Below are 16593 nucleotides of genomic sequence, written 5' to 3'. Positions count from 1 at the left end.
TCAAAACTTCTCTCTCTTGTTTCTTTTCCTTGGGCCTCAGTTTGACTGCCATCTGTTCAAAAGCATTGTAATGTGTTTCTTTGGTTCACTCCAGCTCACCCAAAACAGCTACTATATTTGTTCAGTTCAGTCATTTACCCTCTGAAATCTTCTAAATAATTGATCCAACAAACTATAATAATTTTACAATAAAACATCAGATATACACTCACTGGACACTTTATAGGTACATTGTGCTAGTACTGGGTTGGATACTCTTTTGCCTTAATTCTTCATGGCATAGACTCAACAAGATGCTGGAAACAGCATTTGTTGTCGGTTAAGAGATTTTGGTCCATGATCCCATGATAGCATCACACAGTTGTTGTAGATTTATTGGCTGCACATCCATTATGAGAATCTGCCATCCCAAGGGTGCTCTATTGGACTGAGATCTGGTGACTGTGAATGCCATTTGAGTACATTATCATGTTCAAGAAACCAGTTTGAGAGGATTTGAATATTGTGACAAGGAGCTTTGTCCTCCTGGAACCAGTCATCAGAAGATGAGTACACTGTGGTCATAAATGGAGGGACATGGTCGGCAACAATATTGCGGCATTTAAATGATGCTCAGTTGATATTAAGGAGCCCATAGTGTACCAAGAAAATATTCCCCACACCATTACACCAACAACCCAAGACTGAACTGCTGATACAAGGAAGGATAGAATCATGCTTTCCTCTTATTGTTCTATTACAGCAGAAATCAAGACCAGGTAATATTTTTCCAATCTTCTATTGTCCAGTTTTGGTGAGACTGACGGAAGTGGCATCCAATCTGGTCTTCTGCTGCTGTAGCCCATCTGCTTCGAGATTCAGCGTGATGTATATTCAGAGATACTCGTCTGCATACCTTGGCTGTAACAATTAGTTATTTGAATTACTGTTGGCTTCCTATCAGCTCAAAGTAGCCAGCCCATTGGCCTCTGACCTCTGACATAAACAAAGGCATTTTCACTCAGAGAACTGCAGCTTACTGGATCTTTTCTCATTTTTGGCCCATTTTCGGAAAGCCCTAGAGATAGTTGTGTGGGAAAACCCCAGTAGTTTGGTAGTTTTGGAAATATTCAGACTAGCACATCTGGCACCAACAACCATGCCACGTTCAAAGTCACTTAAATCACTGTGAAACCCATTCTGATGTTTGATATTAACTTAAGCAGGCAGCCTTTTCATCATATCTGTATGTCTAAATGCAGTAAATTGCTGCTATGTGACTTAACTTTTGGTGTTAAGCAGTTGAACATAAGTACCTAACAAAGTGGCTGGTGAGTGTACTATATAGTATGCGAAGTACTTCACTTTACTTGATAGATATCAGTGAAGTTAAAGTTGAAAAATAAAATTAACTTTCACGTACTATATGCACATACAGTACAATTAATATATTAGTCACTAGTTTATGTTGGCACAGAACACTGTGCTTGCAGCAGTTAAATAACTGGCAAGCCCACTGACATTCCTTTGCTGCTACAGCAGTGGAAAGATAAGGGTCTGTGTGTGGGTGAGAGAGAAAGAGAGCCAGAGTTTATTCTCAATGCGGTTGCACAAACCTGAAGTTTGGTCTCTAGCTTGTGTATGTAGGCCTATTGTGGTTATATGGGTTGGCATTCTTAGACACTGCAGATGGAATGCTCCCCACTGTCTGTTCATGTGTGTCTGTGTTTTTTTAAGCAAATGCATTTGTATATTAATGAAATGCATATTAAGAACGATGACTTCACTTCATCTAAATATCAAATTATGTTAAACAAATTATGTTTAGAAAGCACTGTTCAGCATCACCTTTTCAAAACTGCCAAACCAATATTAGCTGGTTAGCCCAATCCCCAAAATCAAAACGGGGTACTGAATACCCTACAATCCCACGTTCACTGCCGGGAGATCAGGATTTACCCATGATAATAACACACCTTGTAAAAAGTAGTGTAAACAAGTTGCTGTAAATTCTATGTTAACTTACTGACATCCAGCTACAAGTCTGTTACTGTAAATTTAATTCACATGAGATCCCGTAATTTAATTACTATAAATTAAATAACTGAAAGCTATCATACATTTAATTTACAGCATATTTACTGTAGATAATACAGCAAATTACTACCAGCGACTTTACTGTAAATGCAGTTGTAGCATGATGTAAAAGTGTTTACAGTAACGTTAGCAACTTTACTGTAACTTAAAGTAACTTTAACTTTAAGTAACTTTAAGTTACTATAAACAGTTGTTTCCAGTAAATTAATGGTGTCCAGCTGCCAGCAAGTTGCTGCACAGAGTTAAAACAACCTATGTACAGCACTTTCTCGTCTGAAAGCCAGTTTTTTTACTTTTACTTATTTATTTGATTGTTTGTGTCATTATTAGTAAAGTTAATCTACAGAATAAACGGTGTTTTTAGCATTTATTTCTCTAAATGAATATCCCTGCTGCTGTGTGCTTGTCTTTGTGTGATTTGTTGTAGTATTGTTAGCACTGAGTAGGCCAACATACACAGTACACACGTCAATAAATGCTGATATTGTTCAAGGACAAGGTTTTATGTTCCCTGGTCTCACCCAATGACTGTATAAAAGTCATTGGTCTCACCTCTAGCTACAAACCCTGCCCTATTCCCCTCGATCAACGTTCTTTGAATCATGATTTGATTTATTTGGTCTTGTTCGAGGCGTTCCGAACGAGGACGCGTACAGGAAGTAAACAAGCTGTTGGTAACGGTGAGCAGATCATTGACTGGAGCCACTTGTCGCCGACAAAGAAGGAGTGCTTTCTCACGATGTTGCGTTTGTTTTTGTCCAGGCAAAGTACTTTTTGTACCAAATGCAGCATGTTAGCAGCACGCGAGTCGCCTGTGACGACCCCGCGTGCAGGAGCGCGAGCCAGGCAGCAGCAGAAGTCAGATAGTATTTTTATTCAGCAACAAAGGCGATATGTGGGAGGACCAGCCTTTCGTAAATACCGGTTAAAGTCCACGATTTGGATGTATGGGGTTGGAGTGGGGATCGCTTTAGCTGTCGGGCTGAAATACAGCAGCGACGGTGCCAGCAGTTTCTGCGATGTTAAAGTTACGAGAGCAGAGAAGACGGATCGATACAAAGATGCTATAAAAGTTAGCAGAGACCTTGTGGAGCGGATAAAGGTAGGCACAGAGGTAGGCTTATAACTTGCTTTGTAATTGATTGACTAGTGTCCCTTTGCGCTGTCTTATTAACCCGAAGCCCACCTGTAGCAACTCGGTGTGTTTGTGTGTTGGCAGGATGAGGTCGGTGCTCCGGGAGTGGTAGTTGGCGTCTCTGTGGATGGGGCTGAGGTCTGGTGTGAAGGTTGGTGACCATGCATCGCACTATTTTCATCCCATCCCATAATTCCCACATGCACAGTGTCCCACATTTTTAATGTAGGGAGTTTACAAAAGTTTTGCTCAAAGTGTGATTCAAAAACAGCTAATCCAACACAAACATGACGTGACCGCACAGAAAAACAGCTGAAATAACGACTGCTATTATAGAAAAGAAAATAACCTTCTCCCATACGATTCTGAGAACAAACTAGGGCTCATTTCGGTACCTCCGGTGTGTACACTTTTGCTTTAAAATATAAATTAAATAAATAAGGGAGCGCGCACACATCGGATGTTGATGAATGAAATGGTAAGTCTTAAAATATATCCTACCATACACTGTGTAATTTGTTGAGAACAAAATTGTGTAATAATGGTCAGTGGAAACCATTATTATTAACCCCTTGAGCGCTGGATTTTTTTACAGGGTTCTGAAAAACTAAATACAGCCTTACTGCTTCCATTTGAATTACATGGATAACTCACAGCTAGGTGGTGCTAGTCAAATGCAAATGCACACTCACTGATTATCAGCAAGTGTGAGTAGTGTGAGCCCTATAGGCTTCAGTTAGCATGTTAAATGTTAAAGTTCATGTCAGTATAATTAGAAAAAAATAAGCAAATATATCTTGTTTGGACAGGGTTTCAGGAGCCTCTTCTCTCTAAAAAAAAACAAACAAACAAAAACATGGCATGTGGAACTATGTCCTTTATACAGATCAGACCAACATGGAGATGTTTGGCAAAAAACAAACAGCATATCAACACAAACGCCCCATACCAGCTATCAAGGCACAGGACTTGGGCACCTTGCAGGCACTGATTCAGCCATGAGCTCCTCTATATACCAAAGTCAAATGTGAGTCCATCTGTCTGACAGCTAAAGCTTGGGGCAAACTGAGTCATGTGATAGGACAATGATCCCAACCACAGCGGCAAATCTACAACAGAATGGCTGAACAAATCAGTCAAAGTCCATACCTGAGTATGACTAAAATGCTGTGGCAGGACCTTAGGAGAGTAGTAGATAAATTAATCCCCACAAACATCAATGAACTGAAGCAAAGTTTTAATAAAGTGTGGGTCCGAATTCCTCCAGAATAATGTGACAGACCAACTAAAGGTGATACTACAAGCTACTGAATCATGGAGTGCACTTTAAATATGTAAAAATAGACACTGTTACAAATGTTTTAACAGTAATGTAACACTGGCTAAAGGTTAAAAAGGTTAGCAGTTGTTGTACAAGAATGGCAGCAAGTCCTAAAATTTGTTATTGTTGCTATTGTCACTGTTGGCAGGCTCTGAGTGGCTCAAAACAGACATTTTAGGTCAAAGCATGTAGCTGCTTTTGACTCAACTGGAGGTAGCCCACTGGTATCTGCTTGTATTAGTATTTCTGCATATTTATCATAGATTGTATTTAAATTGTGCTTTGTTGCAGTGCTAAAAAAAGATACATTTAAAGGGTCTGTGTTCAGTTTCCTTACTGCAGAATGTTTTAAAATATATAATTTATTAGGTTAATGAGTCATCTGTAAACACCGGTATATTTCCCTAAAAATGCATTGCCATTCTTATGACTTTTTAAAACACTTTATCTAATTTAGGAATTGGTTATGCTGATTTGGAGAATCGTGTCCCATGCACGCCAGAAACAGTGATGAGAATCGCCAGCATCAGTAAGCCCCTCACCTCTGCAGCTGCTGCACGACTGTGCGAGGAGGGGAAACTAGATCTTGATGCCCCAGTCCAGAAATATGTCCCACAGTTTCCCCAAAAACAGTTTGATGGGCAAGACGTAAGCAATTTCAAATACTGCAAAAAAAAAAATGACATGCAGTATCTCGTTCTTCTAGCATTTTATCTATTTGTTTGGTTTGTATTGTTTTTAAGGTCACAATAACCTCACGTATGCTTCTGTCCCACCTGAGTGGCATTCGGCATTATGAGAAAGATGCAAAGAAAGTGAAGGAGGACAAAGAGAAAGCCAAGCGACTTTTAAAGCCCCCGGTTAAAGAAAAAGAGAATGAAAAGAGCTCATCTGAAAGCAAAGACAACAAAGCCGCAACAGATCAGAACACCAAGAAGAAAAAAGAGTTTGAGCACGAGGAGTACTACTTAAAGGACAACTTTGAAAGTGTCATTCAGTCTTTGGACCTTTTTAAGAATGACCCCCTCATTTTCAAACCTGGTAAAGCTCAAACTTTATTTCGTTGTTTCTCTGTATTCACAGTTACAATGCTAACATCTTGATGAGATGTATGTTTTACTCCATGCATGCAGGCACAACCTTTCTGTACTCCACTCATGCCTTCACGCTGCTTAGTGCTGTTGTGGAGCGGGCTGCTGGTCGGCGATTCCTGGACGTCATGATGGATATGTTCCGCGAGCTGGGAATGCTCAATACAGTGCCCGATGAGAATGACCCTATTATTTACAACCGCTCTAGGTAGTGTATAATCTCCAGTCTCAAGTTATGTCCAAATTGCCTTAAAAACATGATGCTCATGCTTGTTTGTTTTTTTTTTTGATGAGGTATAGCAGTGAGTTTGTACTACCTGTCTATGCGATTCCACAGGTTTTATCATCACAACAAGCGCGGACGTGTTGTGAATTGCCCGTACGTAGACAACTCCTACAAGTGGGCAGGAGGTGGTTTTCTTTCCACTGTGGGAAACCTGCTGCTCTTTGGAAATGCTCTGCTTTACAGCTACCAGGTGGCTCACTTGCAGGATACTAACGGCTTGCTTCCTGGATTTCTCAAACCCAAAACAGCGATAGAGCTTTGGGCACCAGTTGATGGGACTGAAGCCAGCTGGGATAAGGACGGACTGTATGCTCAAGGCTGGTTGGTAGTGGAGAAGGTGCAAAAATATGGCCAGTGCAGGAAGCGCAGACACTATGTATCACACACAGGAAGTGCTGTGGGCGCTAGCAGTGTCCTCCTGGTGTTACCCAGCGAAGAGATTGACCAGTGCCAAGGACAGACCCCGATCCTCCCACAGGGGGTGGTGGTCACCATCATTGCTAACATGCAGTCCGTGGGACTCAACAACACTGCACTGAAAATTGCGAAGGAGTTTGATAATGCCAGAAGGAAGTAGAACTGTTTACACAGGTGTGTGAGTTTACCTGCAAGAAAACTTTGTGATCTTGTGTCATTTTGATAGAGCTTTTCAATGTGTCTGAACTTTAAGGAAATAAAATTAGTCTTAAGTATCCATTTATATAAATGTTTTGAGTTTATTTACATTAAGCATTTTCTCAATTACAGCATTAAAGTAAGGAAGACATTCTGCCACTAGACGGAAGCAGTCCCCGCCTCCCCCCAAAACAGACTCTGATACAAGTTTCTTGGATTTATATAGAAGGCAGTTCAATTCTCTTTAAAACGTAACACGTCAATCCAGAACATTTTTTTTAAATAAATTACTACTTTTAAGTAAAAAACATTTCACTCACAATTTATTTAAATCAGCTTTGCGTATTTTCTTCCTTTTAGGGCTGTCTATATACAGATATTTCCTTAAAGAGGGGGGGGGACACTGACTACATATTTTTTGCTCTCTAATGGTTTCACTGTAGCATTTTTAAAATACCAATATCAACAGCCACAGTGTCAGTCCTGACCTAATGCTGGCAAGAATTCTAAAGTGAAACCATTCAGTCAGCATTTACAATGTTGTTTCCGCCCACACATTTTTTTTATTTATTTATTTATTTTTTTAAATTTGTTAACAAATACAAACTATGGGAAATGCAGTCCAACAAGTTTGGATTTCCTCCTCTGTGCAGCAAATTGAAGCCAATTTGGTGACACCATTCTCATAAAACTCCTGGGATCACCCGTGCCCCTGTTTTTGTTAGATTTAAGGACACCGATGAATAGCTTGGGATAAGCGAATTATACAGACCCCCTACACACATGCATGTGTGTTCATGCATGTGTCCAGAATTGTGGGATCCAGTTTTAAGTTTTAAAAACTGCAAAGTGCTGACATCTTTGTAAAGTGAGATCTCACTGACTGGTCCAGGACACCTCAATGAGCAATTATACTTTAAGAGATGTGATTAGATGTGAGATTAGGTTAAGAGTGGAGGTTTGGAATGAAGCATTGAAGAGGAAGAATTACTAGTGCGTTAACGTCTCACAAGTAAATAAGAGTGTGTAATGGCATGTCACCAGAAATCACACATTCAAATCATTTAAAAAAAATGATGGAATATATTTACAAATGCAAAATATTTTCTAATAACATACAGAAACTTAGTTTATAATCCCACAATTGCCACAAATTTTAAAAAGTCACACTTAAACTGCACTTTAATATGTTTTGACAAGGTGAAATGTGATTTAACATCAGAGCAATGGTGGTGTGACACTCGTCAATTTGCCCTTTAAGGTCAGTGCAGTAGTTTTTCACTCTCATTTTTTTTTCATTTTTTTTTAGCTTTTTTCAAAGTCATTTTCAAAACCTCAGATAGCATGACAAGATAAATGACACTTCTCACAATTCGTTCCTGAAACCATCAAATGCACCACCAAATCAAATCAGAAGGAAGGATCATGCTCTTGATTGTACCTTCCAGTATTCTTGGTTGTGGTTCTGTTGTCTCTGTTCCTTCGCTTTTCGCATCCTGTGTGGTGGTAAGTAATGGTTATAAGCTTAGAAAGTATGTACAGTAATACAAAGACGTCCTGGTGCTACTTACAGATGCTTTGAGAGTGTTTACCTAAAACCACAATGTACTTACTTGCGTATGTAGTAGACAATAAATCCCAGCACTATCAAGATAAGGAGAGTAATGACAATCACAGCTGCAATTAAACCAGCCTCATCTGAAATGGGCTGTGTGACTCCGAGCTGGAACTGTTCACATCTGCTGCCTTTGTAGTTTGGGTTGCACCTGCAGGCAGATAGCGTTGCACAAATATTTGCAAATTCACAAACAACATTGCCAGGTTGGGTAGTGTCCATATTTTTTTACATTAAGACTTTTTTTTCTAAGACAATTAAAAACACTGATTGATTTCAATAAACTTACACACAAGAAAGTGTGTCCATGGAAGATATTTTATAACATGTCCCTCCATTCATGCAGTAGGTGGCATCCTCTGCACTGCAAGGGTTTCCATGATCTACAGAGATAAAAAGAAGGTAGGATAGCTATAACAGAGCTGGAAAGATGCTTTTTCTTAATATATAGAATTTGTTCGCTCCTCAGAGGGTTTTAGTTTTATGATTGTTGGTATTATTACCTGACATCATTGGTAATGTTCTGTTTTTCCTGCTGTCTCACTAAGAACACAAGGAAGAATTTTGACAAAGAAAAGTACATGAGCACTCAACACGAGGAAAGCACGTTTTTAGGCAACATGTAAACAATTTCTGTGAATCTGACAGGAGTCATAGCGTTATTGATTATTACGTTAGAGAAATAGATCTCTAATATATCTGTTTGAATAAATCAACAATCTGCCCTTACCAGCTCATAAAATCCCAGCTTTTGGGTGGTTAGCGCAGCTCCTGAGTCTAAGTCATAATGACACCTGGATCTCAGAGAACGTAGTCTTGAGAGTGAGCTCCTCCCTAGGCCTAAAAAAATGTTGAGATTGCAGTTTGTCCGCATTGCAAGTTAAGTTAAAGACACTTTACCCTACTTGCCTACTGGTGTTGGCCAGAGGGGCCGATGGCGCGATATGGCAGCCTCGCTTCTGTCAGACTGCCCCAGGGCAGCTGTGGCTACAACTGTAGCTGCCTCCACCAGTGTATGAATGTGAGAGTAAATGAATAATGGTATTGTAAAGCGCTTTGGGTGCCTTGAAAAGCGCTATATAAATCCAATCCATTATTATTATTATCATTATTAAATGTCAGGATACAGGCTGGTAATGTTTTAACATGAAATGAACAGTATTGTTGTTTTTGTTGTTGTATAAGCAAATCAAAATGGTTTTTAGAGGTCTGCAGAGCTTCCTGGAGGTCATTATATGGCTTATATGACCTCTGTGAGTGTTAGAATCGAATGAAGACTGATTACATGACATATTGGTTTTGCTTTTGTAGGATAAGTTTCGTCAGAAAACAGGTGACGAAACCGACTTCTGTGAATGCGAGCTTGGTATGTCTGGGTTTGGTACAACTGAAACTGAATGGAGTGGCATGCAAAGAATGTGTGAATGTAATCGTGGGATGAGTTTATAGTCAACGGAAGTACTGCACTAATTCTTGCATAGAGATAATTACTACACTGCTTAGAACCGTTAGGTGACAATAAGCTGGCTATTTTTAATCTTTTATGATCATGTTTTTCTAAATTTATGTAACCCAGCATCATCCAGTGTGGCAACGGTAAACTGATTTAATTAGTTATCTGTTCAATTTGTGATTATTTAATGCCTCCTACGCTTTTCATTTAGCTAATATACCGAGGCACTGTTTTTCAAAGGATGTACAGTTAAGAACTAATTAACAGTAGCCAATCACTCAATGAGGCTTTATAGATAAGTTTGATTTGTATATACGCTGCTTTGTTTGCTTTATTCTGCTCTTAAAACTTTAAATTTATCAAGAAATACTTTGTTTTATGACCTTTATGAAATCCCAAAAAGTTGATTCCGATCATCATCATCAGTGAAAGAAACATTTCATCACTCATCAGAGTGACTTCTTCCGTCTCAGCTGACTGCAAGTTTCCCCAATCTTATAAACAATACATTTGCAGAATGACTGAAACTAGAAGCACTGACAAACCTTTTGGGATTTCCTTACCTGGATGATTGAGCATGCATCAAGACCTTGATGAAAAAATACAAAAGGAGACGTTCACATTTTTCAAAGCTGTCTTAAAGCATTAGCTGATGCTCATTTATTGACCTACTTTGAAACAGGTTTGACTTGCTGTAATTATTTTGTTCTATTCATATAGGCCATTACAAAAAGGCCTTTCATAATGATCATCTAGTTGGCAGTTGGAGTAAATATCCAGTGGGAGTAACTGTCTTCTTGTAACTACATTTCTTATTTGTTTTTCTTTCTGCTGCAGATAAGGAGGAAAAGACTGTATGGAAATAAAAGGTTTTCAGAATAGAAAGGCTGACTTAGCAAGATATGCAGTTAAAATTATATTAACTTATCTCATGATAACCTAAATATATTTTTAATGATTTTTTTCAACTTTGTAATATGTTATATTTTTCTTTGTATTACATCCTTAAATTGATGCTTGATCCACTTCTAAGCTCATCCTGACTTGCATTAACCTGCAAAATTTCTTCTTATAGTTTTGATTTTATTGTACTTCAGTGACTACGAGGCATCCATGGACTGATCTAGCACAGCAGCCCCAGTGCTCCCTCCACCATGCTTCACAGCTGGATTGAAGTGTCCCTGCTCCAGTGCTCAAATGCCTTTGTTTCCTCAAACCTCGTCTACCTTTTTTTCCTCTTGCCAAAAAGTCCAGTGTTTGTCTCACCTCTTCACAGAACAGAAAATTAGGTAGACTGTGATATTTTTGTCAAGCTGTAATGATCTTGCTGTGTTCTGGGTGTTTCTTCGCCTCTTTCAGGATTGCAGGATTGCTGAGCTCGATAACCCACCCTTCCAAGAAGTGTATGGAGAACAGGTACACACATACTTTTTATTCAGCCTGCGCTTTGAGTGTGTGTGTTTAATAAAGATAGGACAGTGCCATTGTTTATTAGTTTCATGGGTTGGTGTTTAGGTATCATTTTAATTTAAGTTTTAGAAATCTATTGGAAAGTGGTGGTAATTTTCTTTTAACTGTACCGGTACTTAAAAAAGTTGCAGTGTCATCATACATTTATAAGTGCAGGCTTGATAGCTTAGTGCACTAAAAGTGAAAAACCTCATGAGCATCTATTAAGGGATGACTTACTGTTTTTTATTTTCTGCAAAGGGATCTAAAGCCTTGGCAAATTGTTTAATACCGTTTATAAAAGCCATTAGTCACAACTTATGAACCCTTTATAAATGCTGCCTTATGTGATGTTCGGGGATCTAAGTCCTGTTAATGCATTTTAGGATGCAATTGAAATGTCGCAGAGAGCCTGCTGCTGGGTGTGCTGCAGACTGATAAACTGCATTAAAATCACCACCGAGGGTCACAGAAACACTTCACTGTGAGTATTAGTGATATGTTTTTCTTTTTTTCGCGCGGGTGGGTTGTTATCGCGAGGAGCTCTGAAGCTCAAGAGGTGAAGTGAAGCGAGAGTGGGCTTTTTCCCTTTTTTTTTTTTTTTCTTTTTTTTCTTTTTTTTTTTACGTCGACGCTTCCAGGGTGGCATAGAAAGGAGGACTTTTGCGGGCTCTGATGGCTTAGTGGGTACACTGACTGCATACATGCTTTATATGACATCATTGCGAGGGTTTGGGGTAAATCTTAGGCTATCCGTTTCCCTCCCGGAGCACTGCTTGTCACACATCTGTAACCGCTGGAATCCTTTTTTTCAGCACCTGGACAGCTCCCGCTCGTGAACCTCTTATTATTATCGGGCACATGGAGTCCCTGATGTGATTCTGGGGGAAGCCCTGCAAGCACATCATGCCTCCCTGCGAAGATGTCGTTATCACCCTGATTCAGTGACAGCCTCGTCGTCTCCTTCTGAAGGATGGTGCTTACAGTCCGGAGTAGGTGTTTTTGTCGTGCGCTATCTTCTGAGAGGCGATACGGGTGCTTGGCCAACGCAAATCTAAGGCTAATCGCAACCTACACACAGCAAGATCCGAGCTTCCCTCACACTGATCATCATCATCATCATCATCCACGGCGAGGAGGGAGATATAACCATCATCACTGCGAGGGCAAAGGAGTCACGACCACACTTTACACAATGTAGAGCAAGACAACACAAGAGGTTAGTGTGTTTAATTCCCCCCACCCCCTGTTTCTCTTTTTCGAGGGGGTGTCTAATCTAAAGCGCACCGAGGAGTTGATGTGTCTCAGTTGGGTTGAGCATGAACATGAATGAGGCTCTATGGCCTCTAAGAACAGCGCGGAAAAAAAACAAAACAAAGCACGTTAACAGCTAACTGTTCGTGTAGCAATGACTTGGTGAAAAACGTTTGCAAGTGAATCTCGATTGCGCTAAATACAGAAAGCCTCAGACAGAAACGAGTCACAGGGAACTGAGAAGAGCCCAGGAAAATGTGCTGCATTTGTGGACCACCCCCCACCCACCGACCCTCGCTGATGAAGTACTTACTGAAGGCTGTACTTATAGTAATAAGGGTCAACTCAATTTGCTGATTGTGAAATTCGAGCTTTCTGATAGAGAGATGTCCAGAAATATTTTTGGTATGTAGTGCATTATCTCCAAAAAGGACTGGCACATATCTTTCAGTAGACTTGCCTTTCCAGTCACCTCCACAGTTACTCCTCACTTTTGGCACAGTGTTAACCTTTTTGACTTTAGTCACCTCTCACTGGCCAGTTCTTTCTTTCTTCTTGCACGTTTAGGGGGGTGCTGCAACGAAACAGTATCACCCTCAGCCCTTGAATGACCTGGGCTGATTTATCCTGAGTAGCATTTAATCTGCTGTGCTTCACTACATTACTCTGCTGTGAATGCTGACTCCTCACCTCTGAATGTCCGGAGGCTTTTGCTATGCCTTTGTATCTAAAACACTACCGCAAATTCATCAAATGCCTTCTAAATAATGAAGGCATGGCCAACACTATGCTATCATTGCCATTATTTTGCTTGTAATAGTCAAGATTTCATTCAATCTTAAATAAACGGGTGGCTGTGTTTTTGACTTTCCTCCCAGGTCATGATGTGTCCGTTTCAGTAACCGGAATGGGCTTTCACTAAACAGGCTTGGACATCAATGGTTCTCTATCCTGTGGCACAAAGAGCTAGCATCCTGGTGCACTTGCTATGCAAGAGGTGTGATGTTCCTCAGCCCCTGATTCACAGAGCGGAGCGTATATTGGAGGAGATTTAAAATCCATTACAGTTTATTGCTCCCCAGGAAAATAGTTGAACAGAGCATAGCTAAAGCTGGAGTTGGAGCAAGGCACCTTCAGGAAAAACATAAGCACCGATTTTTCATTGATAGCTCTGAATGCATTTGTGCTGCACGGCTACAATGTAGACGCCTCATAATTTTGAGAATTGCTGTTTATTGTTAACCTTGGGGCAATCTGCCCACAAGACCTATTAGTTGCTGCTCTGGAGCTCCCAATCATAAGCCACAATAAGTTTCAGAAGAGGGAGCTTTCCTATTATTTACCTCTTTATGTGCTTTGTCTGTTTTTATCTTGTGTTTCCTGTATGTGTGGCAGGAGCCCAGTCTCTGCAGCGGTGAAATCATATTTCACACTTGGGGTTATTTAGCGTGGACGTCTATTTGCAGCAACAAGACCTCGACATGAGCAACACTCAGTAAGTATAACACCCTCCGGAGTCTTGTTTGAAACCATGTGTACGAGAGAGTGTGAAATCTTAAATCTCTATTTATGAACATGTTGTATTATGCGCAGTTAGTCTCGGTGTGGTGGGATATGATTAGCAGAATGGGACCTGCACATGCTCGTGTGCCTCCCGTGAGTGACTTTAAACAGGGGATCAGGGAGAAAGTAGCGCTTGTCCTCGTCCAAGTATTTCCGGGAGCGAGAGAATGGACTGCCATCTCTTAACATTCAGGAGGGATGTTCACTTGTCATCTTCTCTTATTAATACAGTTTTTCTCAAATGTTAAAACACAAAAGCCAATCCTGTAACCCAAATGACCAGTAGTCTAAACACATTTACTAAATGTAGCCACCATATTCCAGTACCATAAACACATGTCACATGAAGACACAATTCACAAAACACAACCCTCTGTACTCATAAATCTAAACACATTTTTCCTTGCTAAAACACATGTTGCAAAACAACTCTGCTCATATTCTCAAATGAAAGCCCATGTGATGCAAAATGCTTGCCACAGTCCCCAATCTTTGAACACAGGGAACACACCTGGCGTCATTCACTACACACAATGACTCAAAATTGAAGACACTTGTTGCTAATGCTGTACCCACATGTAAAAGCAAGTTCAGAGTGCACAGTATGCTGAAGGTTCCAAACAAACACAATGGATGAAGGCAGAGTCAGGGGAAGAGGAATTTGATGCAGAGGAGGGAGAAGAGCTGGCCCTGGAAGAAGAGGAGCAGGCCAATGAGGAAGAGGAGTTCAAATGAGAGGAGGAAGAGGAGCGACCAACGAGGAAGAGGAGAAGGCCAACATGGGAGAGGAGAAGGTCCAGGAGGGAGAGCAAGACAACCTCGCACCATCATTACGGACGAGATGCGAGCAACAGCTCAGCGACATGATGCCGCACAGTGATTGTGGTGTGTGTGTGGTGTGAATAACGTAAATAAAAAAACTTCACACCCTGTTCATGTTTTCAAGATTACTGTTGTGTGCAATAGATTCTGTTTTTGCATTGAGTTGTGTTACAGTAGTGTACGTACATGCAGGATTTTCTATAGATTTATACTACTCATATGAAACTCACAAATCTAAATGCCTAATCCTCTGCAGAGATCTACGACGATCCGTTACTGTATAGTTTCTAAAATATGCATTGGCAGTTATGAAACAAAGAACCTTCTCACAAATTGAGCATTGTGTTTTCAATTGTTTTGCTGTAGTGTGTAATGCTGTGTATAGTGTTTACAGTTTTGACAGCTTCGAGCTGCTCTCTTGGTGTGGGAGTTTGAGTTTTGCAGTGGGAAGGTGTGGTTGTGTTTATGTAGCTTTAGAGAAGGGTGTTGTGTTTGGACATTGGGGGACCTGGTGGTAACGTTTGTGACATGTGTTTTAGCATTTGAGAAAAACTGTAATGCTAAGTGCAGCTGACTGTCTGAGAAGTGGCAGATGTGGCAGATGGGGAAACTCGTTCAGATCTTCTGAATTATTTTCACCGCTTGAATCTGTATTAAATCTCCCACCTCCCTCCCACATGTGGTGTATTATTTTTTTCTAGAAATATGACGTTTATATTTTTATATGATTAAGTCTTTTTTCTGAGTGTCGTAGATTGGACAGATAGATTAGATTCCCCTTTAAGATTCATTAAATAGCTTAAAGTGTCTAACTATATAGCATATATGTGGCACCAAAACCAAGAAGTAATTGCGTCTTCCTCACTGTCTGTATAGTCAGTGAGGTAAATTAATGACCTTGTTCTTTTATGCGATAGACCTTTTTTTTTAAATAAAACACCTCTATGAGCCACGCTGTTAGACTAGGTGATATTGGTGCTGGTCTGTATTTGTTTTTTAGCAGGGATCTCTGGATACTACACGTGAATGTTTCAGGCATCAAAGTCAAAACAAGGTCCCACTGAAACTCAGCATCACAGGGGTTGCCAAAAATATCTGATCCCTATAAATGCACCATTGTGGCAGAGGCTTGTGATGAAATCATGACAGCGAAGTGCTGTGCACCAAGGAGCAGCCAGTTTGTCCGCATTCTAACTCACTGGGTAAGACAAAGCAGCTGGGTTATAGATGGTCGGCCAGAGATACTGTGGCAGCGAGCGCTCCGAATGACAATGATACCAGTGCCCTCTGCAAACCAACAGTTCGTGCTGAGGCAGCACTTTTCAATGCAGTGACAGAAGCTGGAGATTTATTGCTCTGAACAGGTTATTTAAAATATTAAGTGACAGGCAGCAGTCTTAACCTTTCTGACAGAATCCAATAATGCATGCCATCTTCTTTTTTATTACCTTGTTATCATATGTTGTTGGCAGTTTAAAGTCAATATTAGTAATTATTAATATAGCTACAAAATTCTCATACATAAACAAGACGAAGTAAACAAGATGAAGTAAATCATGTTCATCCATAACTCAATGAATACAGAGATTTGACATCACTTAAATAAGCTAAATTCAGTTTCAGTCTTTCTTTCAAACTGAATTTAGTTTAGTTTAGTTTAGTTTAGTTTAGTTTAGTTTAGTTTAGTTTAGTTTAGTTTAGTTTAGTTTAGTTTTGCACTCACGGTTAAGGTTACTATTAGGTTGCTGGTTCAGTTCCAACAAATAACAGAAATCCCCTTTGAGGTTGGGTCAGGAAGTGTAAAACTCTGCCAAATCAAGCACACATAACTATCTACTTCCTCCTCCTCTTCTTCTTCTATATAAGGTAGTTTTTACTTCATTGGTGTTTAGATTAATTAAAATACATATTAA

At 40.0% G+C, this 16593-nt stretch overlaps 3 protein-coding genes across 6 annotated transcripts in view; 2 read left to right on the top strand and 1 right to left on the bottom strand.

The window, feature by feature from the left end:
• Nucleotides 1-2682: 2682 nt before the first annotated feature.
• On the top strand, nucleotides 2683-6824 carry lactb (lactamase, beta). 3 transcript variants are annotated; one of them, XM_085282159.1, is made up of 7 exons: nucleotides 2683-3190; nucleotides 3296-3362; nucleotides 4990-5180; nucleotides 5276-5573; nucleotides 5666-5831; nucleotides 5961-6500; nucleotides 6657-6824. In XM_085282159.1, exons 1-6 carry the CDS (start codon nucleotides 2816-2818, stop codon nucleotides 6484-6486), a joined length of 1623 nt encoding a protein of 540 aa, XP_085138285.1. In that variant the 5' UTR covers nucleotides 2683-2815; the 3' UTR covers nucleotides 6487-6500; nucleotides 6657-6824. The 3 variants fall into 3 exon arrangements, with proteins under 3 accessions (XP_085138285.1, XP_085138284.1, XP_085138287.1); XM_085282158.1 differs by lacking the exon at nucleotides 6657-6824 and having other exon boundaries at nucleotides 2684-3190; nucleotides 5961-6615; XM_085282161.1 differs by lacking the exon at nucleotides 6657-6824 and having other exon boundaries at nucleotides 2686-3178; nucleotides 5961-6615.
• Nucleotides 6608-8914, bottom strand: nrg4 (neuregulin 4). Its single transcript, XM_085282162.1, has 5 exons — nucleotides 8870-8914; nucleotides 8643-8682; nucleotides 8429-8522; nucleotides 8138-8290; nucleotides 6608-8020 (listed from the first exon to the last, which is right to left on the bottom strand). Exons 2-5 carry the CDS (start codon nucleotides 8650-8652, stop codon nucleotides 7948-7950), a joined length of 330 nt encoding a protein of 109 aa, XP_085138288.1. The 5' UTR covers nucleotides 8653-8682; nucleotides 8870-8914; the 3' UTR covers nucleotides 6608-7947.
• Nucleotides 8915-10962: 2048 nt separating this feature from the next.
• The window catches only part of tmem266 (transmembrane protein 266), a 31332-nt gene continuing 25701 nt past the window's right edge, over nucleotides 10963-16593 (top strand). The window contains exons 1-4 of one of the 2 annotated variants that reach the window (XM_085282156.1): nucleotides 10963-11008; nucleotides 11428-11525; nucleotides 11857-12260; nucleotides 13691-13790. In XM_085282156.1, the coding sequence (XP_085138282.1) occupies nucleotides 13777-13790 (14 nt within the window). In that variant the 5' untranslated portion in view covers nucleotides 10963-11008; nucleotides 11428-11525; nucleotides 11857-12260; nucleotides 13691-13776. Of the gene's footprint in view, nucleotides 11009-11427; nucleotides 11526-11549; nucleotides 12261-13690; nucleotides 13791-16593 lie in introns of those variants that run through there. The other variant, XM_085282155.1, reaches the window with a different exon arrangement.

The sequence above is a fragment of the Mchenga conophoros genome, linkage group LG7 (genome assembly GCF_057382185.1).
Source record: "Mchenga conophoros isolate Kocher_MC1m ecotype Shallow Benthic linkage group LG7, M_conophoros_male_GT1.1, whole genome shotgun sequence".
In the NCBI taxonomy this organism is placed as follows: domain Eukaryota; kingdom Metazoa; phylum Chordata; class Actinopteri; order Cichliformes; family Cichlidae; genus Mchenga; species Mchenga conophoros.
Note: the sequence above shows the minus strand (reverse complement) of the source record. Positions and strands in the feature narration are given on the sequence as shown.

Bases quoted from the DNA above. Each gene is read 5' to 3' on its own strand.
- lactb (XM_085282159.1), top strand. From the start codon at position 2,816: ATGTTGCGTTTGTTTTTGTCCAGGCAAAGTACTTTTTGTACCAAATGC. The intron at 5,181-5,275 runs GTAAGCAATTTC...ATTGTTTTTAAG, and splicing joins AACAGTTTGATGGGCAAGAC to GTCACAATAACCTCACGTAT. The intron at 5,832-5,960 runs GTAGTGTATAAT...GCGATTCCACAG, and splicing joins ATTATTTACAACCGCTCTAG to GTTTTATCATCACAACAAGC.
- nrg4 (XM_085282162.1), bottom strand. The intron at 8,291-8,428 runs GTAAGTTTATTG...ATCTGCCTGCAG, and splicing joins ATGGACACACTTTCTTGTGT to GTGCAACCCAAACTACAAAG. The intron at 8,021-8,137 runs GTAAGTACATTG...ACCACCACACAG, and splicing joins ATTGTCTACTACATACGCAA to GATGCGAAAAGCGAAGGAAC.